The following is a 24,462-nucleotide window of genomic DNA, read 5'->3' as shown; positions in this document are numbered from 1 at the left end:
GTGCTGTGTTGCATCCTGGACAAGCATCAGCGACGGATTCATCCAGCCTCTTCTGTTAGCTTAAGAGGGCTGGATGGTGCCCACATCTCAGCCTGGCCAGGTGGACCCTGTCCTCACGGGGAAGATAGGATTCAGAAGGGTGGATGTCAGGAGTCCGTGCATGCAGCTGTGTGTTGTCTTATAAGTGACTGAATGGAGCGGCGCGTGATCTGAGTGTGGATGTGCTTCTGGAAGCTGGTCTGAGGTGGGCGAGGGGGGAGAGATGACAGTATTTGTGTATGATATCGTGTGCTGGGTGTTGTTTTGATGTTCCTTGGTGTGGGTGGATGTGCCACCATGTTCTGTAGTGGATGTTGTGGGTTTGTGGAGGCTGCAGCTAGGAACTGGGTACCTCTCATGTCTAGGTGATCCTTGACTTTGAGGGCATTGGTTTCTTGATGTAGGTGGTCTGTGGGTGTAGTAGCTGTGCAGCCTGTGATTATTTTTAGGGCCTTGTTCTGTATGGTCTGTAGAGTGTTGTAGTGTGTTTTGGTGAGGTTAGAAGCCCAGGCAGGGCTTGCATAATTCATCACTGAACGTATGTATTGTTTGTATACTGTGGTGGTGGTTTCTTTGTTGTGTCCAAATGTTGTATGGGCAAGTGACCTTAAAGCATTGAGTCTTGGTGTTATTTTATTTTTAATGTTTGTGATGTGTTGTTTAAATGACATTGATGTATTGTATGTTACACCAAGGATTTTGTGTGTGTGTGTGTGTGTGTGTGTGTGTGTGGTAAGGGAGTGTTGTTTATGGTGAGATGTGGGATGTGACTGTTCTGCTGTCCAGTTTGTGAGAAGGGTCACTGTAGATTTGGCTGGGGCTATTTTGAGCCTGTTTGTGGTGAACCATTCGTGTAGTATGTTGAGGTAAGGTTGAATGATGTGTGCAGCTGTGTTTCCGTTTTGGTGTGTACATGTAAGTGTTATATCATCTGCATAAGAAGCTATGTGTATCTGTGGTGTGTGGGGTGTGGGTACGTCGTGCATGTATAGGTTAAAGAGTGTTGGGGACAAAACAGATCCTTGGGGGACGCCGTTTGTGAAGTTTCTAATGTTAGAAGACTGACCGCCAAATGTTACATGTGCACATCTGCCTGCTAAGTAGTTTGCCAGCCATCTTTTTGTGTTGTTGTGCATGTTTGTGTTGAGTATTTTGTTTGTGAGGTTGTGGCGGGGGATGGCATCAAAAGCTTCGCTAATGTCTAGTGTGACTAGGAGTGTTCTGTGTGGTGGCCTAGCTGAATTTATGCCATCGAAAACTCTCTGTGTAAGGTCTTTAACCCCTTAACCGCGGGGCGTCACTTTCGTGATGCTTGGGAGCAAGGGATCATACCGCGGGGCGTCACTTTTGTGATTCTCTGTTATTTTGAATTCACCCGGGCTTCCAAGTGGGGGCTTGTATCATCTATCAGTACTGCCAATGTCCAACACTAGTCAGCACTCCTAATCTCATCTGTACTCCCATCCATTGTTGACAATTTAGCCATTTCTCCCCGTTCTTGACTCCCCTCCCTACCCCCCCTTCCATTACCCTATCCTCTCGCCTGCCCGGCCATGCTACGCTAAGTAAATCTTCCCTGGAATTTTTCACTGATTTCATCCATTGAAATAAGCCCTATGTCGTATTCTTATACCAAATAATATATACAAGAAAGAAATAAGGTAAGTGAGAGTGCCATACACCTGGAATTGGCTAATTATCACCTGACAACACCTCACGTGCACTCGTTCGCTAATTTTCTCTGTTTTTTTCCCCTTGAAATATGCCGTATAATCTATTTTCGTAATAAATATACATGTAAGGAGGGAAGGGAGAAGCCTAAGTGATATTTACATTCACCTGGAACTACCTAATTTATAATGTATTGTCTAGATTTCCTGCCAATCATATCAGTGCTACACAAAGCTGTTTCAAGATTTAACATTGGTAGCTCTGATTATATATCTCCTAAGTAGGCCTCTAATCTATTTTCGTAATAAATATACATGTAAGGAGGGAAGGGAGAAGCCTAAGTGATATTTACATTCACCTGGAACTACCAAATTTATAATGTATTGTCTAGATTTCCTGCCAATCATATCAGTGCTAGACTTAGCTGTTTCAAGAACCAATATTGGTAACTCTGAATAACCCCTAAACAGGCCTCCAGGCTGGCCCTGCGTTATCAGTTTACTCTCATCTTCCGAAGTGAGGGGACGTATGTTTCTTCTTGCTGACTTCAGGGCCTTTTTTCACCCCCATGCAAATGGCTCTGTGACCTTTACCCCCTACTAAACCTCGTGTGGAAAGAGGTAAAGGGCTGACAATTGATAAAAGAGTGACTACGATCTTTCTATTGAGTAAAACAGTGCAAGTGGAATTGTAAATAATGTGTAAATAATGTGTAAACAGCAAGTGAAAGTAATGAATGTAAATATACGTGAACAACGGAAAATAGTTTTATAAGTTATTTCAAGTGACAGTGCACAACACAGTGTAAATAAAATAGAAATGTAAATAACGTAAATAAAATAGAGAACGTAAATAGAAATGTAAATGAGTAGTATTATAAGAATATGAGTATATACCCTAGGAGTAATGAAAGTGAAAGTTTCACTCTAGCATGTCTGAATGCTATGAGTTATGAGAGTGAAGATGAAAGTGACATTCACTCTCAATGCCAGTATACAGGACGAGAAAGTGAATGCTACGTATTTTACTGAAAGAAATTGAATCCCTACAGTGACAATAAACTAATACTACTGAAGGAAACTTATGGATAAAGACTGTAGATATATATAAGTGTTATATAGTAATAGAAATATAAAGTGTGAGGGGTTTTATGAATAATAAATGACAGAATAACAAAAGCGAACTACTGCCAGTGCGACGATCAGATGCGCTTGTAATTTCCATTGCTTTCACAGTGTTTTTTTTTTTGAGTATGGATCCCAAACTACTTGAAAATTGTAGAATAGTGTTTATAGTGTTTGTATCTGGCTTTGGTAATCATATTACGGGTTGTCGGGAAGTGTAAAGTGGAGACTTCGTTACCCTACTTCAGAGGTCTCCACAAGTCCTACGGTAACCGACGAAGGCTCAACAATCATTCCAGGAGAAAGCTGAAGGTATGTGCCATAAGCATATGTAATTTTATTATTCTAGGACTAATAACTGATTTTTGGCAAATATTTTTTGAGAGTCTGTCGGAGCCCAAATAACCCCGCAGCACACGCAAGTCATTGGTAAACAAGCCCGCGGTGTAGGGGTTAAGAAGGGTGTTTGTGAAGTGTAGTGGCCTAAAGCCATGTTGTGACTGGGCTAGGGGAATGTGAGGTGTGACTAGCTGTAGTGTCAGTCTTTCAGTGACTTTAGAGGGGGTGCAGAGGAGTGTGATGGGGCGATGTGAGGAGGGTAACGTGGGGTCTTTGTTGGGTTTAGGGATGGTGATGATATTGCCATGCTTCCAGATGTTGGGTATTATGTTGTGTGAGTAGCTGTAGTTTGATATGTTGGTGAGTGCTTGTATGCCTTGTGGTCCTAGGTGTTTAAGGTGAATGTTGCTTATGTTGTCTGGTCCACAGGCAGATGAGTGCTTGAGGTTGTTAATGATGTGCTTCGTCTGGTTGTAAGTGAAAGGTGCGTAGTCTGGGTCTGTGGGGAACTGTCTCTTACGTCTGATCATACGTCGGTCTTCCGGACGGGGAGTTAGATGGCTGACTTGTGAAAAGTGATTGATGAGAGTGTTTGCTTGTTGTTTGTTTGAGGGTATGGTGTCTGTTGTTGTGATGGCAGCGTGTGATTGTGTGGTGTTGCTGTTGGAAAGTGTGATGCTGTTTAGTGTTTTGTAGAGTTTGCTGATGTTTGTTTTGTGGTCGTGTTTGGAGGTAATTTTTCCAGTTTAGTGTTTGCTGTTCTGATATTTTATTGTTTATTTGAGTGTTGAGTTCTTGTATTTGTTGTACGATGTCTTGTGTATGGGGTGTTGGGGAGTGTCGCAGTGTGTCCCGTTGTCTGATGAGGCCTTGAATTTCTGGTGTGAAGTTGGGGTTGTGTCTCTTTCTGTTGCCTCTAGGGATGTCTTTTGTCTGTGTTTTGTATAATTGTATTGAAAGTGTGCATAGCGGTGTTGATGTTTGTGATGGGTGTACTGTTTACTGTTTTGAAATGTTGTTCTGTTTCAGTTACAAAGGCCTCCCAGTTAGCTCTCTTATAATTAGCGTATGTGTGTCTGTGGCCAGCTGGGGTGATTCTGGTTTTGGTAGTGATGATGATTGGGAGGTGATCCGAACCTAGGGTTTTGACCACTCTCCATGATGTAGTGGGGGCGAGGTTTGGGGAGCAGAAGGTGATGTCTGGAGATGATGGGAGGAAGAGGGCTTGGTGTGGGATATGGGTATGTTGGTTTAGATTGTTTAGTATGAAAAGATGGTCTGTCTGGGATTGTAGTACCAGCCCTCTGTCTGTGTCAGGGTTGTTGACATGCCAGGCCGACGACTTGGCGTTGAAATCACCACCCAGGATGATGTTGGGTATGTTAGTGATGTGGTGTATCTGTGGTGAGTAATTGTGTGGTACTGTGGGCAACGATTGGGGGGGAATGTATGTGTTAGCGATTGTTATGTGTGATTTGTTACCAGTTCGTATTTTGATTGATTGTATTTCTGTTGTGGTGTCATGTGGGGGGAGAAGTGACTTTGCGTGTGCACTGGTATCTGCAAAGTTGATGGATTTGTGTACCAGGGTGATGAGGCCACCGCCACCGCCGTCGGCCCGGTCTTGTCGAATGGTGCTGAAGTTATGAAATGTTGGTGTTTTCTGTGCTCTGTGTAGTTTTGTTTCTTGTAAGATGGCAATGCGTATGTTCTGTTGTTTGATGAATTGTGTGAGTTCTTGTATTTTGGTGTTTATGCCATCTATGTTTAATTGAAGGATGTTTATGTTGTGTGTGCAATGTGTGTTGGCCGCTGCAGCACGGGGGGGAGGTGGTGTGGGTGGAGGGGAAGGGGTAGGAGGATGTTGTGATGGAGGTATGGGTTGAGGTTGATTAGGATGGGTTGGAATGGGAGGAGTTGGGGGACTGGATGGTGTGGGAAGAATCAGTGGGTTTGGCTGTGGAGGTGTGAAGGAAGTAGGAGTAGTTGGTGGGTGGGGGGAAGGAGTAGGTCCAGGTGTTTGCGCAGTGGCAGTATCGTAACCAATGAGGTCTTGCCTAAGTGACGTATATGCTGCTGCTGTAAAGCTCGAATTGGGAAAAGTTTCAATACCATCTCAGCACTTCTGCGGCACCTTGGTTTGGGTTACCTTTCCTAGAAGGGTAGTCAAGTCGTACCCCACCTGCTCGTGGTGACCTCGCAGACACCCTGTTTTTTTGTTTTTTTTCCATTTCTGTTTTTTGTGCTTTCTTTCTTTCGGTTTTCTTTTTTTCTCCTAAATTAGGGTGACACAAACGGGGGCGGCGCTACCCAGGTTTTTCCCTGGTAGTATTGTATATACGTTTTGCTGTTGTTGTCATTTTGTTTTGTTTTTTGTTCTCCCTTATCATGAGTAAACAACACCAGTGCCCTCGCTGCAGTAGGTCTGTAGCAAAAAGTGCACAAGCACTGAAGTGCGCCTACTGCAGCGAGTGGATTCATATAGCTTGTGAAAATTTGGATGCAGGCGACTATCCATTCATGAAGAGGAGCCACCAGCTGGGCTTTTGCTGGCTGTGTAGCCAGTACGTTGCACCAGCAGACGAGGTCTTGGCTGGTGGAGGAAGTAGTACCAAGAAGGAGTATGAAGATAAAGTTATTGGGCCAATCTTTCAAGCAATCAGAAACATATCAAATAGACTGGAGGCACTAGAGACCAAGGTCTCATCACCCATGGCGGTCACACAAGGTCAGGCCAAGTCATTTGCGGATGCTGTTCGCGGGTCTCTCGTGGGGGGAGGGAAGGATCTGCCTGGGGGCGTGATTGAGATCAGTGCTCATGGCCAGAAAAAAGCCATTCATAGTCAGCATGTACTGATTGTGAAACCAGAGAGTGGCGCTGGTGCCCTGACAAATCAGATGGGACCAGAAGACATCAGAGGCGTACTTAACTCGGTACCGGTCGACAGCTGCCTTAAGACCAAGGCTGGTGGGCTGGTAATGAAGTTTCCATCAGCTGAGGCCAAGTGGGAAGCAACTGGGGTGCTGACTGATCATTTTGGCTCTGAGGGCACTATTGCATATCAGAGCCAAAGAAAATGTTGCCTAAAATGACCGTGACAGGCCTTTCCTCTTCCTTGGATGACTCTGACATCATCCCAAATATTCTGAGAAAAAACAATAAAATTAAGATGCTCGTTGATCGAGGTTGTACCCTCAACCTTCTCTTCACAAGGACAAGGAATGACACCAAAACTGCTGTCTTGAAGATGTCGCCAGAGGTGAGATCCTCCATTGTAGAACAGGGCAATTACATCTATGTGGATCTTACAAGATGCCGTGCTTTCAATAGATTCTGGGTTACACAGTGTCATCACTGTCAAGGCTTTGGTCATACATTTGAGAGACGTTCTAGGAAAAGTGATGAACCTAAATGTGTCTTTTATGCTGGAGCCCATAAATCTAAGGACTGTAGTAACAGAAATTCTCCCAAATGCATCAACTACTCCTCTTTAAGACATCAAGATGCTAATTCAAAGTCACAGGTGGTTGCCCATTTTGCTTCAAGTAGAGAATGTCCAATTATGATTTCTCATAGGAATAGATTGATTGAAAACACCAATTTTGACCATTCAGAAAACTGACTACGTCCCTCTTGAACCAGTTAAGGATGGGTCTTTTAAATATTCATTCCATCCATAATAAGATAGGCTATATTAATGAAACCCTAAATCAGCACGAGCTTGACATATTGTGCTTGACTGAAACCTGGTTGTATGAGTCTGATATCGATATAATTCGTAATGCTTTGCCTAAGACACATTCTATTATTAGTATTCCCAGGCCTGCTGTTGACTATCCAGGAGGAGGCGTAGCACTCATCTACTCGGCAGCACTTGCAAATGTTTCTCTCATTGACTCAGACCTGACCCCATCATCATTTGAATTTATGGAAGTATTAATAAATTTCCATCAGAATACCATTAGAATTGCAATTGTCTATCGACCAGGTCATCTGGGCGGAGATCAAGGTTTTATGGAGGAGTTTGGGCAGTTTCTTGAAGGGTTTTCTCTTAAACCTGGAGGACTTCTTGTTTGTGGTGATTTCAATTATTGGGTTGACAGTCCAGAGTCAAAACCATTTTCTACAGAATTCCTTGAGTTGATCACCCAGAACAATTTTTTCAGTCATGTGAGTAATCCAACTCATGTCTCAGGACATGTCCTTGACTTGATCTTGTCCCCTGTTGGTTGCAGGCGCGTATCAGATGTGGAGGTTGACTCATTTGACCCCCTCATCTCTGATCATGCTCTGATCAGTCTTAGTTTTGATGTCCCGAAATCCCCTTCATATAAAAAGGTCATCAGGTTCAGAAATTACAACAATGTTGACCGCCAGTTGATGTGTTTTGAAATTGATCAACGTTTAAACTCCATCGATTCGTCAAGTCTTTCTTCTGGTGAATTGGTTGATATTTACAACAACGAGCTCAAGTCAATTTTTGGCCATTATTGTCCTGAGGTAGTAAAAACAATCACTGTACGTTATAATTCTCCATGGTATGGTCCATCCATTAATTCTTTATGTAGACAACGTAGAAGAGCAGAACGTGAGTGGCGCTTGCAGCAGACCGAAGTAACTCGTTTGTGTTATGTTTTTGCGAGAAGAGCAGTCGTTCACACTGTAAAAGCCCAAAAGGCTAGGTATTATCAAAATAAAGTTGATTCATGTGGTGGTGATAAAAAAAAACTGTCTGCAGTTGTGAACAATTTGGTTGGTCGAAGGAATGTAATTGTTAAACCAACTTCTTTATCTGATGCCCAGTTGGCTTCTGATTTTGCTTCATTTTTTACAAGTAAGATATCTCGCATAAGAAGTGATTTAGACAGCAGTTCTTCTAGTGAAGCATACTCAGTTGACTTCCAGCCACGGTGCACCGGGGATCATTTGCTTTCAACATTTCATCCGCTGGATGTAAACAAAGTCAAATGTTACATCAGAGAACTTAATAAAACATTTTGCTCACTCGATCCATGTAACATGTCACAACTGCCTGATGTGTATGAGCATGCTGCAGACTTTATCTGCAACATAATAAATAGATGCTTCTTAGAAAGTAATTTTGTGCAGTCTGAGAAACGTGCTTTGCTTAGGCCCCTAATTAAGAAACCTGGCCTTGATGTCGAGAGCATGACAAATTATCGTCCTGTCTCTAACCTGTCTTTTTTATCCAAGATTATTGAGCGGGCCATACTTGATCAACTCTTACCACTACTGGAACACAACAGAGTTGTTCCTGTTGTTCAATCAGCATACAGAAAATACCATTCAACTGAAACTGCACTAACAAGGATTCAGAGTGACTTGGTGGCAAACACTTGTAGTGGGATGTCCTCTCTCCTAGTTCTTTTGGATCTATCTGCAGCTTTTGATACAGTAGATCATAAACTATTGTTGGATGATCTGTATTTTTATGGCGTTCGTGATAGTGCCCTTTTTGCTCCTTAAGTTGTATCTGTTGGACAAATCTCAGAGAGTGGTTGTTGATTACGCTAGCTCTGATTCTGCTCCTCTTCTATTTGGAGTCCCTCAAGGATCAGTTTTGGGTCCAATTCTATTTACTATCTACACAAGTAGTTTATCGTCTCTACTTGATGCTCATGATGTGTCCTATCATTTTTATGCTGATGACACCCAGCTCTATGTTAAGATGTCAGGTATCAACGATACTAAGACAAAGTTTGAATCTCTAATGTCTGATATTAAGATTTGGATGGCTAAGAGGAAACTTAAGCTGAATGATGGTAAAACTGAGATCATCATCATCAGAGGAAACAGAAGGGGTGATGACACTGACAATGCCCTGGCTTTGAACATTGGCGTGTCACAGCTGCATCCAGTCAGTTCTGTTCGAAATCTGGGTGTTTATTTTAATTCTAAGTTAAATTACAAAGAACATATTAATCAGGTTGTAAGAGGGTGTAACTTGCATATCAGAAATCTGTACTCTGTGAGAAGATTCCTGATTAGACGGTGCCTCTTAACATTGGTCCATGCAGTGGTCTTGTCTCGTGTTGCTTATTGTAATTCACTGTGGGTTGGTCTTCCAAATAATATACTAACAAAAGTTCAGTCTGTGTTGAACAGGGCGGCACGGCTTATCTTTGGTCTCCCCCCCAAGAACCTCAACTATCCCGTTTCTGATTGAGTTGCATTGGTTACCAGTAAAGGCTAGAATTGAATTTAAACTGTGTCTTATTACATTCAAGGTTCTTAAGTTTGGTGAACCGAAGTATCTTGCTGAATTGTTAAAACTCCCATCGACACACCCGGGTGTGATGTTACGCAGTGAAGATGATTCCTTGCATCTTGATGAGCCAGGAGCCATTCACCAGTCATCTTTCTCTGATCGTTTTTTTGCATATAGAGCCCCTAGATTATATAACAGATTGCCATTGTCCATAAGACAACTCTCTACTGTTGAATCCTTTAAGAGACAGCTGAAAGCCTTTCTTTTTTCAAAATGCTATGACCTGGAGAGAGGTACTATGATGGATGATTATAGGGTTTAATTATTGCCACTTTCATGTATATATGATGTAGCTTATATTATATACAAGAAATGTCACAGTTCTTGTAATTGTAAAAATAATGTATGTGTGTCGAGTGCTAGTGAATTCTTAAAAGGAAGAACTGGCGCTTTTGAGAAACAAAAGGCCAGATTATTATTATTATTATTATTATAATGTTTTTTGGATGCAAGTGTTGTGCAGGTGTAATGGGTCCAGTGTTTGCAAGAGTTGCACTGAACTGAACCCTTTGTCTGTCGGCTCGACGTGATAGGTTTTGAGCACGTTGGACATATGTATTTGTTGGTGGGTCCTGGATTGCTTTCAATGTCCCCGGCTAGAAGAAGTTGTTGAGAAATGACAGCCAGGGAGTCATTTCTCGGTGTAGAAAAAACGGTGTTGTTGTGTGTGTTGTGTTGGAGATGTGGTACTTGCCCAGGCGACCAAAGCAACTCCCAGGTACTCGAGCCTTGTGAGGGGCCATGGAGGGTTTGTGGTGGTTTGGCCCCCATGCTGTCCTCCTCTTCTCTTCGACAGCCTCTGGGGGGTGGACCCATGATGAAGACGCCAATGGTTAACTCTTGCATTAGAGAGTTGGACAGAAAAGGGATGAGAGTTTGTTGCTAGACGGGTGCTATGTGCCCGTTGTAGAGGTGGAGGAGTGCAAGCAGACAGTTCAGAGGAGCAGTGACCATTGAAGTAGCGATAGAGAAGAGATAAAGATGCAACAGTGCGGCGAAGAGACAGAGGTTGAAGGGAACCAGTAAGAGGAAGAAAGTTAATGAGACGAAAAGCCATTGACTCCACTATATTGAGAAGAGCTGTATGTGGGGAGCATCCCTATGCATGAGAGTTGTACTCTGCACAGGTGCGAATAAAACCTGTGTATAGAGTCAACAACTGTGCAGGGGCAAAGAAGGTACGGAGTCGGCTTAGCACACCTAATCTCTTGGAAGCTGATTTTACAGGAGATGTAATATGATCTTTTCAAGATAAGTCCCGAGTGAATCAAACCCCAAGCATGTCCAGACATAATGCAGGATTGAGCTGGATATTATTAAACATGAGTGGGTACTCGTGTTTGCCTTGTTTGGCTTTTGGAGGAGGATGAGTTTTTACCCGAATCCTAGTGTGGTTTTTGAAAGATAAGATATACTGTCAACAGTGTTCTGTGACAAGGTGTCCTTTTGTGATGCGTTTGCCCCCAAGCAACACGTCTTTTTTCTAAGTGGATGATACAGGAGGGCAACACAGTTATTGTCATGCTTATATGGTCTGGAGCTGGTTACCTATTTTTCTTAAATCTTTCTCTCATAGAGGAAGTTTTGGGTGTATAAGGGATGTGAGATCTTTCCAAGTAGCGAGTTCTTCAGGAGAGTACACTATTTGGAGTGTAGCATTATTTACTGCTGCCTTTAATGAGTGCATAGAGATATTACCAGAGGAAATTGAAGAGATCTCTATCTCTTTAGACAACTTTTCTGTCTCAGTGACCGTATCTCTCATGTTTTCGTTTCGAGTGGCAACTGTAGCTGGCCTGGGGTTTTACCTTCGCTCAGAGGTGCAGTTTGGGATTCTTCTCTAAGACCATTGCAGGCAGAAGTGTAAATGAGCAGTACAAGCTCTCAAAAACAATCCCTTGAGAGTTCCTGATTCAGTGTTTGGCTGGACAAGGGGCCCACCAAGACCTTAGTTGCATGTTGGTAGAAGTCGCAGTTAAAATGAAAAGAAGACTGTTTAGAGAATGGAAATGGAGTGATAACGGAGAGGAATACTGAAAAGTTAGGAAGAATGGGTCATGATTTTATTAGCATTGTGATGAGAAGTGCTAGCTTGAGATGGTTTGGGCATGTGGAGAGGATGGAGGATACCAGCTGGATGCAGAGGGTGATAAAGATGAACGTTAAGGGTAGAGTTGTCAGAGGCAGACTGAAAAAGACATGAGACTAAGTTATACAGTGTGACCACAGGGACGAGGGACTGAATAGAGATACTGCTGGAGATCACGCAATGTGGAGAGCTGCCATTAGGTGACCAAGGCCAGTACATGCAAGCATGTTGGAGCCATTATAGATGAAACAAAACATTATCCAACCTGGAGTATAATTCTGAGGTGCATTCATTAGCTACAGTACCTCAGCCAGCGTGCACACCTTGGGTCTCACGTGCCTTTGTTTAGCTATAGGAACATTTCACATACCCCTTGTCACAGGCCTGCCTGTGGATGTTGGGGGTGTGGGGCTAGAAATGTGGCATCAGTCCCATATTGTGAGGAGTTGGTACCAAGTCTGGAGGCTTCCTTAGACTCGAACATATGACTGTTTGTAGTTTCCCTTGCCACCTGTTTATGACCTCTCGGTTCAGTTTGGCCAACCCTTTGATAATTGTTTACATACAGAAATCTTCAACTACGCTAACATGTGTATATCCTGCTACCTGATGGCAACTCTCTGTGTGTCACAATCTTGAGCTACTTCCTTTCTCAGTCTCCTAGCATGGAGGTCTTTTTGCGGGAATTCAGTCAACATCTTAACCCCGCAGGTGAAAGGTGTCTTAACTGATATCAGTTTCCCATCTAATCTGATCTCGTGTGTGGGAATATCTGTGGTTTGACCCAGCATGTTACGTGAAGTCAGTCTTTGCAAATGCCACTTTGTCCTAAAGGGTGTTTTCCATCCAGCTTGTTTCTCATGCTGCTGTGATGAAGGATCTGTCTCATTTTTACCAGTGATTGAAATCTGACATCTGCATTGGATTTGAAGCAAATTTTAGCTAGAGTGACAGCCTACCCCCATCACCTTCTGTTTTTACTGCTGAATTTTCAGCAATCATGATAGCTCTGCAACTTATTTTCTTTTCTTTAAAGGTGGTAGTTTTACTGTATATAGTGACTTAAGGTTGGCCCTCTCTGCTCTTGGGAGATCATAGAATATCCTTTCCTCCTGGGGCATTGTGGTTGGAAGGTGACATTTTGTTGGGTGCCAGTGTATTTGAGACAAAGAGAATGAGCATCCAGATGAGGTGAGAAAGAAACCTGCCTCTCCTTGTTAGGCCATATCACCTGATGGCATACTTCACTGTGATTAAGGCAGCATGGTTGTGTTACACTTTGTATTCCAAATAGGCTCCATTGGTGGCAGCAGCCATGCTTCATTGCTGGGAAAATGCTGTGACCAACCTGGGAATGGCCATACATGCTTTGTATCATCTCTGGAAGGAAGAGCCCCTCCCATTTTTATTATTTGGTTCCTCTGATTGTATGCCTCTGCTAAGTATCCCAGTCTCAGAGCACTGTGGAAGGTGAATCTTGCCTTCTTTCCACATTGCTTTGTGAGGATATATGTGTGTGTGTGTGAGTGATTGGAGGAGCCATTTTCCCCTTTCTGAGGACTCTGGTTTCGTCATTCATCGTTGGATTCAGTTTGAGAAGTTTTACTGTGTACCTGGTACAGTATTTAATATTTTGTGTGTGGAGCTTGTGTTTTTGTTTTTTATTTTATCCTTGCTGTGTGATGGCAATAACTTGTACTGTGTTGTTGTCATGATAAGTATTTTTAATCAGGAATCTATAATTTTGAAGAAAAGACAAGATTTTATGATCTTGTGGGAAGATCATGATACTACCATACACCACAAAGCTTGTTAATAGATAAAAGCCGTGCATTCCGCGCTACACACACACACCTAGAACTCTGGATTAAACATTACTACATAAATTGTACCCTATGAATTGCACTGTGCAATATAAACAATCCTGATTAACCAGGCCTCTTTTCATCTAGTGATTAAGAAGAGAAGGAGTAATTTTACCATTACAGCACTAGTCACCATCACAAGAAGAGGGTTCTGGCACATCCCCTAGAGATTGACAAAAGGCATATCATAAGGCTCATGCTATTTATGAGTGGAAAAGACATTCTTGATCCAGGGGGGAAGGTTGCAGTGCCTTGTGAGCCATTTCAATTTTAGACAAGAAACAGTGCACTCAGTCTGTATCTCTCGGAGTCTGAGATGTTTCCTCCTGTCACAACATGTGGATGGTGTTGTAAGATGAATGAATACCCTCTTAGTCAGGGTGCTTGCATAGTGGAGGAGTAGGGATAAATTAATGACGTTAGCCCAGCAGTGGAGAGGGAACACCAGCAAACACACATAAAAATGGTGGGGGAGAACAAAAAAATGGCGGTGTTAGAAAAGGCATAGTCAGAGAAGGAATGGCATTGTAGGCACTACAATACCAGGAGGAAATGCAGCACGGGCGTTACAGGAGGGATTATTTAACTGGAACAAGCAAGATAATTTTGACCTTAACGTAAGACTCACTTGCCATGTTCTGTGTGGCATTTCAGTGTGTGGCAGGAAGTAATACAGTTGGTTCCATATTCGCAGATTTGATATTTGTAGTTTTGGTTATTCAAATACATTTTAAGCAAGTAGATTTTAATGTCTGATGATGTTTAGGGCACTAAAATAGTTTTTAGACAAGAATATTGTTAACACTTTCAAGGGCAGTTTTGTGAGGGTGCCAGTTGCTCACAGACTTTTGCTACTTGTGAGGATGTTTGTGATGGAGGGCTAACTGTACATCCTCTTCCTGTCTGTCTGTGTCTGGGGTGATTCCTTCCATCACTGTAGGTGGTTTCATACGATGGTTACAAGCCTACTGCCCAACAGTGTAATTGAGAAAGAAATGTATGTACATGAAAAAAAGCCAACTATTAGCTTTTTGTTATAGACTGTGTCACAGTATATATTTGTGCACAGGTTTTAGGCATTGTTATTATTGAAGTAAGATGTGCTCAGTATATAATTTTCTGCACAGCATACCCCAAGAAAAATAGACTCTGCAAGCTACAGCCATCACTTGAACTCTAATTTTGGGTGTCAGACTGTAGCAGGACTTCAGCTTCTGGGGATGAACAAGCCAAAAGACCAGAATCGTTACTTCTATAATTCAGCACAAGTGTTGTTCGGTAAGTGAATTATTTCACTGATTGCACACCTCTCTAAAAGAGCACCTTGCTAATCACAGCACTTAACATTTTGAAACATGGGCCATCCTGGAATGGCAGTGCATATATTATTCTTGATATTTATTAGTACTATAGAAATACATAGCGGAGTACATGATGTCACATTATGTAGTCTCGTGTACAAGGTGTCAGAGGAATTTGCCCATTTCATAACCATCGATCCCCATTATCCTAGTGCTTTGCATCTGGGGACTCAGCAGAGGGGATACATTACATACTTAAAGGGTTAATGGGTTTGGTGACCATATGTAAGTGAAAAGGCCTATGTTTGCACAGCTTAGTTTTAGGTAGGGAAGATGTTTTCAGGGCATTATGCAGTATAATGCAGAGAACTTGTTAACTTTGTTCTTTGGGATGATGTAACATATATTATAGCACAATTGTTTTTATATGAGGGAACTGGACTACTCATAGAGCTTGGTTACTAAGTCAAGCTGAGAGTCTGTAAGCCATAGTTATGTAGTAACAGGGAGTCCTTTAGTGTTGTGTACTATAGTCGTGGCGCACAACTCTGAGTTTGTCATTATCGTACCCTGGCAACCTACCATTCAAAACTGCATCTGATTTCGTATTTTACATGAATCATATTATTATGCACGAATATATTATACACAAATATTATCATACACAAACATAATATACATGAATCACAGGCTCCTCATATTATACACAAAATCAGATGCAGTTTTGAATGGCAGGTTGCCAGGGGATGACAATAACAACCTCAGAGTCGCGCGCTGTGACTATAGTCACATTGGCCCTGTAGTATGACTACACATGGTTGTCAACTGAGCTGGTAGGAGTTAGTGATCATTGTCAGGTTAGAGTAAATGCACTATAGTCAAAAGGTTGAATAGATCTATCTGGCTAAGTAGACCCATCAACCAGAAGTAAACAACTGTGTCTGTGGGACTGTCCTGTACAATACACACGTATAGGGATCCAGCACCTCAATGGCAAGGTGCAGGGAAATATGAGGATGTTTGGCTCTTAGATTGATGCCACAGCTTCTCCACACCAGGTGTACAGCACCACTGCATGTAGGTGCCTCACCAGAACCAGTAGGCACCCCTTGCATTTATAGAAAGTTGTCAACATTTGTGGCCAGTGAAGAAAGTGTCCAGCTTAAGTTAGCATATTTTAATGTAGTGCTGATGAACTGTACAGTATGTAGTCACAGTGATTATTTCCTTTGGTTGTTGTTGCTCAACCCCAGTCCATCTGATCAAGCAGACCCATGAACCACGGGTAAGCAGCTGCCCCTGCAGGGTTGTCCCATAGGTTCCCCTCATCATTAATTTTGTATCTGCATCTTAATGTGGCATGTAGTGTGCAGGGCTCCAATATGTATTATATATCATGTTGGTTTAATCCAAAAGCTGGGCACATGTCATCTGTGATTCCACCCAACCCATATCTAAACTGGTAGCTGAGGAGGGCTGGGCGATGTAATGCACTAAGCCTGGCTAAGTAAACTCAATCATCTCATTTTCAGAACACCTCCGATGAGTGGACATTAGGAGGAGGAGCTTGTAGTATGATGTTGTGATCAAGTTGTTGTATTACCCTGTGCATGAAGCAAGTATGGAGATGCCATGTCACTGCTAGTGGTGGAATATCAAAGCTCCACTGCTCAGAAAACACTTACAAGCACCACTTAGACCAAGGAATATCCTTGGCGAGAGTGGTGTTTGTAAGTGTTCTCATTACAGTGGACCTTATGAATGGCCCTTCTGATGGTGCAGACAATGGTGGTGGTAATAATACTGTCTGTCCTGTGGTTGTGATGATAATGTCTGCTTTGTAATTGTGGTGATTTTTCTAGGTGTAGGTGGTGGCAGGGTGGTGATGGTAGTATGTGGGTGGTGATGACAGTGGTGTCTTGGTGGAGGTCATGTTTAAGTGGTGATGATAATATCTAGGTGTTAGTAGTGTCTGAGTTGTGATGGGGGTATCTGGGTATGATGGTGATGGAAATGTCTGTGTAGTGGTAATGGTGTCTGGGTGGCAGTGGAAGCCATGTCTGGGATGTGATATTGATTATGAGGATGTTGGGAGTGGTGGTGATATGTGGGTGTTAGTGGTGGTGTCTGTGAGGTAACTGATTTTTGAGTTGTGGTAATGGAGGTGGTTGGGTGGTTGTGGTGGTGTCTGTGTGGTGTTGGTGATGATGGTGTCTGTGTGGTGTTGGTGATGGTGGTGTCTGTGTGGTGTTGGTGATGGTGGTGTCTGTGTGGTGTTGGTGATGGTGGTGTCTGTGTGGTGTTGGTGATGGTGGTGTCTGTGTGGTGTTGGTGATGGTGGTGTCTGTGTGGTGTTGGTGATGGTGGTATCTGTGTGGTGATGGTGATGGTGGTGTTTGGGTGGTGATGGTGGTTCTTGGGTGGTTGTGGCGTGTTTGTATGGTTGTGGTGGTGTCTGTGTGGTGATGGTGATTGTGGTGTCTGTGTGGTGATGGTGATGGTGGTGTCTGTGTGGTGATGTCAGGGTGGAGGTGATGCTGGTAGGGTGGTGTTGGTGATGTTTTGGGTGGTGATGATGGTACCTGGGTGGTGATGTCAGTGTGTGGGTGGTAATGGTGGTGTGTGGGTGGTAATGGTGGTATGTGGGTGGTGATGGTAGTGTGTGGGTGATGATGGTGGTGTGTGGGTGATGATGGTGTTGTGTGGGTGATGATGGTGGTGTGTGGGTGATGATGGTGTTGTGTGGGTGATGATGGTGGTGTGTGGGTGGTGATGGTGGTGTGTGGGTGATGATGGTGGTGTGTGTGTGGTGTTGGTGGTGTGTGGGTGGTGATGGTAGTGTCTGGGTGATGATGGTGATGTGTGGGTGGTGATGGTGGTGTTTTGGTGGTAATGGTGGTGTTTGGGTGGTGATGGTGGTGTTTTGGTGGTAATGGTGGTGTTTGGGTGGTGATGGTGGTGTGTGAGTAGTGATGATGGTGTGTGAGTGGTGACAACGGTGTGTGGGTGGTGATGGTGGTGTTTGGGTGGTAATGGTGGTCTGTGAGTGGTGATGGTGGTGTTGGGATGGTGATGGGGGTGTGTGAGTGGTGATGGTGGTGTTGGGATGGTGATGGTGGTGTGTGGACAATGATGGTGGTGTGTGGGTGGTGATGGTGGTGTTTGGGTGGTGATGGTGGTGTTTGGGTGGTAATGTTGGTGTGTGAGTGGTTATAGTGGTGTGTGGATTGTAATGATGCTGTGATGGTGGGATTTGGGTGGTGATGGTAATGTGTTGGTAGTGGTGATGGTGTGATCTGGGCGATGATGCTGGTGTTTGAGTGGTGGTGGTGGTGGTGTGTGATTGGTAGTGGTGATGCTGTGATGGTGGGATCTGAGTGATGATACTGATGTATGAGTGGCATTAGTGGTGTTTGAGTGTTGGTGATGCTGTGATCTGAGTGATGCTGCTTCTTTTTGAATGGTGGTGGTGGTGGTGGTGGTGTATGGTTGATGATGGTGGGATCTGAGTGATGATGTTGCTGTTTGAGTGGTGATGGTGGTGTGATGATAGGGTCTGTGGGTGTGAGAATCTCATGTCATACATACTCCAGCTGCTGGATTTCGCACTGCCAGGTTTACCTACAACCAAGGATTCATTGGGTGCTCATTTTCCAAACACCCAAGCATCATTCCTTATACTCTGGTGTATGGACCACCAGGTCCACTGGATTCACAGAACCATGGGTTGTTGTTAAGTTAGGCTAGGTTAAGTTAGGTTTGGTTTTGTTAAATTAATTTTGGCAGTGTTGAGTTAGGTTAAGATGGGTTAAGTTAGGTTTTATTAATTGTTATGCTAGCTTAGTTTAAGTTAGGTTAAATTATGTTAGGTTAAGGGTGTTGTGCTAGGTTAGGTTAAGTTTTGTTTGTTTAGTATCACTGAATTTTCCTCCTCGCAACTTGTTCCTTGAACAGTCCAGGATCTCAAGTTGCTCAAGCCACTCCTTTCATGACTTAGGATATGCACACTGACCATTCCTGGAATGGGTCTTGGAAGGGGTGGTACTAATATAGTGGGGATGTAGAGTAATGATCTGATCTGGATGGTGATGGTGGTGTCTAGGTGATGGTGTTACTGTGATGGTGGATACTGGGTTATGGTGGTGCTCTTACAGTGGGGTCTGGGTACTGATGGTAGGATCTGAGTGGTGTTGGTGGGGTCTGGGTACTGATGGTAAGATCTGAGTGGTGTTGGTGGGGTCTGGGTACTGATGGTTGGATCTGAGTGGTGTTGGTGGGGTCTGGGTACTGATGGTTGGATCTGAATGGTGTTGATGGGATCTGGTATGATGATACTGTAATGGTGAGTTCTGGAAGGTGATGGTGTCTTGGTGGTGTTTGGGTGTTAGCAGTGCTTCATGGTGGTGTCTGAGTTGTTGTGGTGGTGGAGTATGGGTAATGATGGTGGTGGTGTCTGAATGATGATGCTTTTACGGTGGTGTATGAGTGGTGCTGGTGGTGTTTGGGAGGTGGCAGTTTTTATGGTGGTATCTGGGTTGTGTTGATGGTGTCTGAGTAGTGCTGGTAGTGATGGTGGTGACTGGTTAATGGTGATGCTGAGCTGTGGATATTGATCACAGGATCTGGTTGGTGATGGTGGTGTCTGGATAGTGGTGGTGCTGTTATGGTGGTGTCTAAGTAATGGTGGTTTGCTCATGGTGGTGGTGTTTAGGTTAGGTTAAGTCGGGTTTTATGGTGACTTGGTTAGGTCAGGGTAGATTAAGTTAAGTTACACCACATTATATTACATCACGTTATTCTACCTATGGCACTGGTGAGGAGCCTACATGTGGTGGCACTATGCACCAAGAGTGCAGCAGTTGTAGCATCCACCCTGGAGCCAAATCTCCTCACATTTCCCTGCACTCTGCTGTGGAAAGGACCCTGATGTATATGACGTATATATTGTATTGTATGTGTTGGACATGATGAGAAATAGGGAGGTGAGTATGGAAGTTAAGAAGTCACTGCATGATAGTATTGTGATCCCTACCCTGATGTATGGAAGCAAGGCATGAACTTTGCTAGAGGGGAATTAGTCAAGAGTGAGAGCAGTGGAAATGAGTTACCTGAGAGGAGCATGTGGAGTGACATGGAGGAACAGGTTGACGAATGAAGAAGTGAAAGAACATTGTGGTGTGGATGTGATTGAGAAAATTAGGAGAAATACACTGAGGTGGTTTGGATATGTAGAAAGAATGGAGAAAGAAAGACTGACTAAGAGGTTGTATGTAGGTGAAGTGGAGGAAGGGAGATGGAGGGGAAGTCTGAGGATGAGGTGAAGGGATGAAGTTGAGAGGTATATGAGGGAGGGGGGAGTGAGTTGGGGGGAAGGCAGTTAAATGGTGGGTGACAGAGTGACTTGGAGATGTTTTGTTTGTGGCTATCCTTTGTGGAATTAGGGCGTCGGGCAATAGATAGATAGATAGATGTGTCGCACAGCCCCACAGAAGCAGTTGCTTACTTGTGATGGACAGGTCAGTTCAGGCAGACAGACCAGGACTAAACAACAACACCTATACCTAAATAGGTTAGGTTAGGGTACAGAGGTAACAGGAAAGGTTAGGTTTGATCTTATCGTATTATGAATTGAGTACATTAAGCCTGGTTCAGTTAGATTATGGAATGAGTAAGATAAGTCAGGGTGTGAGGTGAGTTAATTAGGCTCCAGAGTGATTATGATAGGTTAAATTGTGGAGTGATTAGGTTTAGTTTGGTTATAGTGTGTGTGTACGTTAGGTTAGCTTAGGTTAGGGAACAATTAGGTTAGTTTAATTTACAGAGTGCTTATGTTAGGCTAGGTTACATCACTGAATGTGGCTATGTTAGGATACGCTAAGGAATGACTAGGTCAGGTTTGGTTAGGTATTGACGTGAGTAGATTAGGTTAAGTTGGGAAGTGACTAGTTTTGTTCTGTTTCATTTATAAAGGTTTTCAAAATGCTTTCATGCATCAGCCCTTTTCACCTAATGGCAGCTCTCCACACTGCTGTATTTCTTGGCAGCCTCTTTGTTCAGTCCCTTGTCCCTGAGGTCACACTGTACAAGGTCTGTTCAGAAAGTACCCTACCTTAGGTTCTAAAATAATAAATAGTTAACCTGTTGAGCCAGGACACTAATACCCCTCAAAGTAGGCCCCTTCTGACTTGATACATGTAGCTCTGCATTCTTTTCACTGCCTGAAACATTTTTCAAAGTTAGTTTTTGGTATCTCCTGCAGGTGCTTCGTTTCATTTGTCATGATCTCATCTCTCAAATGAATGTTGGTAAGACATGTTTGAGTGTGCAAATCACAATCCAGACTTTCTGCAAACTGTTATCACTGGCGCTGAGACTTGAGTGTATGGGTAAGACCCAGAAACCAAAGCACAGTCATCCCAGTGGAAGCATGCAGGGTGGCCTCGGCCAAGAAAAGCACAACAGGTCTGCTGCAAGGTGAAATGCACTCGCATGTTGACATTTTTTACCGTGGTGTTGTGCATCATGAATATGCATCAGAAGGTCAGACTGTCAACAAATATTACAACCTCGACATTGTCCGTCGTCTTTGTGACACTTTGGCGGAAGAGGCCAGACCTTTGGAAAGCGACAAGCTAGAAGCTGCACCATGACAATACCCCTGCCTATTTTCCTCAACTGATTCAGGAATTTTTTGGCCAAGCACATCATTCTACATGTCCAGCAGGCTCCCTACTAACGAGACATGGCTCCATGTGACTTATGGTTATTCCCCACGTGCAAAACTCCGCTGAAGGGTTCTTTTTTTTTTTTTTTTAGACGAGAGAAGAGATCTTGACGAATGCAACGAAGCACGTACAAGAGATACTGAAAACCAACTTTGAAAAATGTTTCAAGCAGCGGAAAGAACGCTGGGCTGCGTGTGTCAAGTCAGAAGGGGTCTACTTTGAGGGGAATTAGTGTCTTAGTTCAAGAGGTTACTATTTATTTTTTTAGAGCCTAAGGTCAGATACATTCTGAACAGAGCTCGTATGACAGCATCCCAAGCCTTTGTTAGTCTACCTCTCGCAGCTCTACTCACAATGTTCACACCTCTCACCCTTTGCACACAGTTGTCATCCTTCATCCCCCCCACATGCCCAAACCATCATAGTCTGCCTCTTCTCCTCACACTAATAACTCAACCTATCCTTCCTCTCAGCTCTTCATTTGGAGTCCCAATTCCCCAAGGCATCCCATTCAGGGACACACTACACATCCATCTAATAATTCTTGCCTCTGTATGTACTGTATGAGCTTAAGAATATCCTCCTCCCCTACTGCCCAAGTGTCACTACCATATAGCATTATACTCCTAACAAATGAACAAATGCTGCAGACAAAGGCTTCTTAGCATAGAGGGAGTCCTCTCAATATCAGGAGGGGCAACAACTCCCTCAACTTCTTTTAACCACCTCCAGCACACAAACTGTGCATGGTCATGCTCCTACTTTGACAGTGCCTGGCTATACATTTGTGTAACCAGGTAGCAGAACTACACAGTTGTATCAGTCATCACATGAAGGCATCCCCCTCCAGCACCATCAAGGAATTAAAAGCGCACACTCAAAAATTATATCGGACTTCAAAACAAGTTTATAATGAACCTTGAGCAACTTTGAAGCGAAGCTTAGATGTTAATTAATCAGTGTAATAATGAAATATCTTTAAGTTAGGGTTAATTGTGTTATAGACTGTCAGATGTTTGTATTATTCAGTGCTGTGCACTTTATACATGTGAACAATATGCTCTACTGTAACTTGATGATGGAGAGGGATGCCGTCATGTGGTGGCACCAACATAAATGGACAGCTCCAGGTTCTACAAATGTCCCTCAGCTCCCTACCTGTTCCCTGTTGGAAGGATGGTGGATCACAGGAGAAGGGTAACTTTAGCTTGCAGTTCACTGGGTTCAAATTCAGATGGACCTGAGGCCAAAACAACAGTAGTTCATACGAATACAACCTAACCTCATTCTTGCATGGTTTGTTTCTCTTACCATATCTTTGTCATCTTGCTTTCAGACTTCAAGGTTCGAGAAAACACAGACCATTCAGTATGCTGCTTTCCCCGAAGACCAATACCAGACTCATATCGAACAAAGACACAACATCGACCTTACTCTACAGTTGCTGCAGAAAAAGATGTGGAAAATAAAACAAAGCCTGACAATGATGCCTCAGAACCTAGTTGGTTCCTTCCTACCTTCGGTGTTCTGACTGCTGTGGCTGCTGGTGTTCTTCTTGCCATTATAATACCCAGGATCAGAAACAGGTAGAATAGCAGCATCTTTGTATTGTATTTGCACTGGTTTTCTGTTCATCACTTTTATTAGAACCTTGTTTTGTATTTAGAACCTGCAAGCAGAATCACGGGATGGCTATAGCAAAATTTTTTCAGACAGATTAGTCTATACATCTGAACTCTTTCATTCATCTTCCCTTTTCTGCTATTTTCATTATAAGTGGCTCCATTCTCCCCTCCTACTGATTCTCTTTGTCATCTTTTGTTGTACATCATTCAGACCAGCATAGTAGCCTACAGTATTTTCATCAGATTTTATATGAAAATTTGTGTATTAATTGACTGATTATCAGATAACACAATTCTCTGCTCATCAGACTTCCCTGGGTACATCAAACTAAATAATTTATATTTAATGTTACAGGCATCAGTTCTGTATTTTTTTCAGTTTGGTTTTACTCCCTGTACCCCTATTAATGTATAAGAAAACATTAATATGTATTTCATTAGTTACGGTGTGATTCTTGTTAATTTTATGCTCTTAACTGAATGCTCAGTTTCATTGAAGTTTGACTTGCATTGTTGGTTTTCCTGTATGTATTTGTGTTGTCTGATGGAGTGTTTATTTTGTAATAAAAATTGAGCATCTATGTTAAGTTCCTGATTGGTACAGTACCTCAAATCAGAAATATTATTGAACTCATTTCCTACTGTTATTACTGGTGTTATATGTCATACATGACAACTCACATCCTGCTACGGTGATTACTGGTTTTGTGTGTCATACATGATTTGGATTGCTCTAAAAAAAAGATCTGTGAGATATGCTAAACTCAACAGGGTTTTGCCCAGCTGGAAAATGTACTGTTAACTTTATAGGTGGCCATGGAGGCAGCCTGGGGCAAGAACTAAGCTCTTTACTCTGCCTTCCAATACAAGGGTCATTCCACACAAATATCAGCCTTCAGTGCCAGTGTCAGAATTGATCAAAAATATATAAATTGTATATAATTTTAAAGCTTAAACATTGAATTTTATGAATCTGGACAGAAAAAGTTTCTAAATTGCCTACTGAGATTGAGCCATTAAAAACATTGTACCATGTTACTGAAGAAAAATTCATGCTGAAATTAGTGATTTTCTTGTCATCAATAACCCAAATATGTAATCGTTTGGAATGTTGTCATTGGCTTTTATTGAAATGGCATCTATTTGAGCTGTAATTGTCACAACAATTATTTACATATATTTTCCGGTCAGACTGTGGCACGACCTTGAAGTAGAAATACTTCAGGAGTAACGTGTAATGCTTTTTAACATTTTTCCCATACACATGAATTGGAGAAAACTAACATAACTTTATAAGATAAATAGGCATCCTAGTACCTTACTAATAAAGCCTTGTGATATCTTGGAAGAGACTCTGGTAATCCATATGCTCCGTCACACAGGTTATATGCTCA

The 24,462-nt window shown here is 42.8% G+C and overlaps 1 protein-coding gene across 1 annotated transcript in view; it reads left to right on the top strand.

Moving 5' to 3' along the window:
• LOC145402860 (uncharacterized) overlaps nucleotides 1-23,751 on the top strand; it is a 57,177-nt gene extending 33,426 nt beyond the window's left edge. Inside the window, exons 5-6 of the mRNA XM_080274768.1 lie at nucleotides 14,545-14,695; nucleotides 22,780-23,751. Of these exons, the coding sequence (XP_080130894.1) occupies nucleotides 14,545-14,695; nucleotides 22,780-23,033 (405 nt within the window). The 3' untranslated portion in view covers nucleotides 23,034-23,751. The remainder of the gene's footprint in view (nucleotides 1-14,544; nucleotides 14,696-22,779) is intronic.
• The last annotated feature ends 711 nt before the right edge of the window (nucleotides 23,752-24,462 follow it).

The sequence above is a fragment of the Coenobita brevimanus genome, chromosome 59 (genome assembly GCF_032717465.1).
Source record: "Coenobita brevimanus isolate Jiangsu-jjx chromosome 59, ASM3271746v2, whole genome shotgun sequence".
Lineage (NCBI taxonomy): Eukaryota > Metazoa > Arthropoda > Malacostraca > Decapoda > Coenobitidae > Coenobita > Coenobita brevimanus.
The sequence above is the reverse complement of the archived record's forward strand: the minus strand, read 5'-3'. Positions and strand labels throughout refer to the sequence as shown.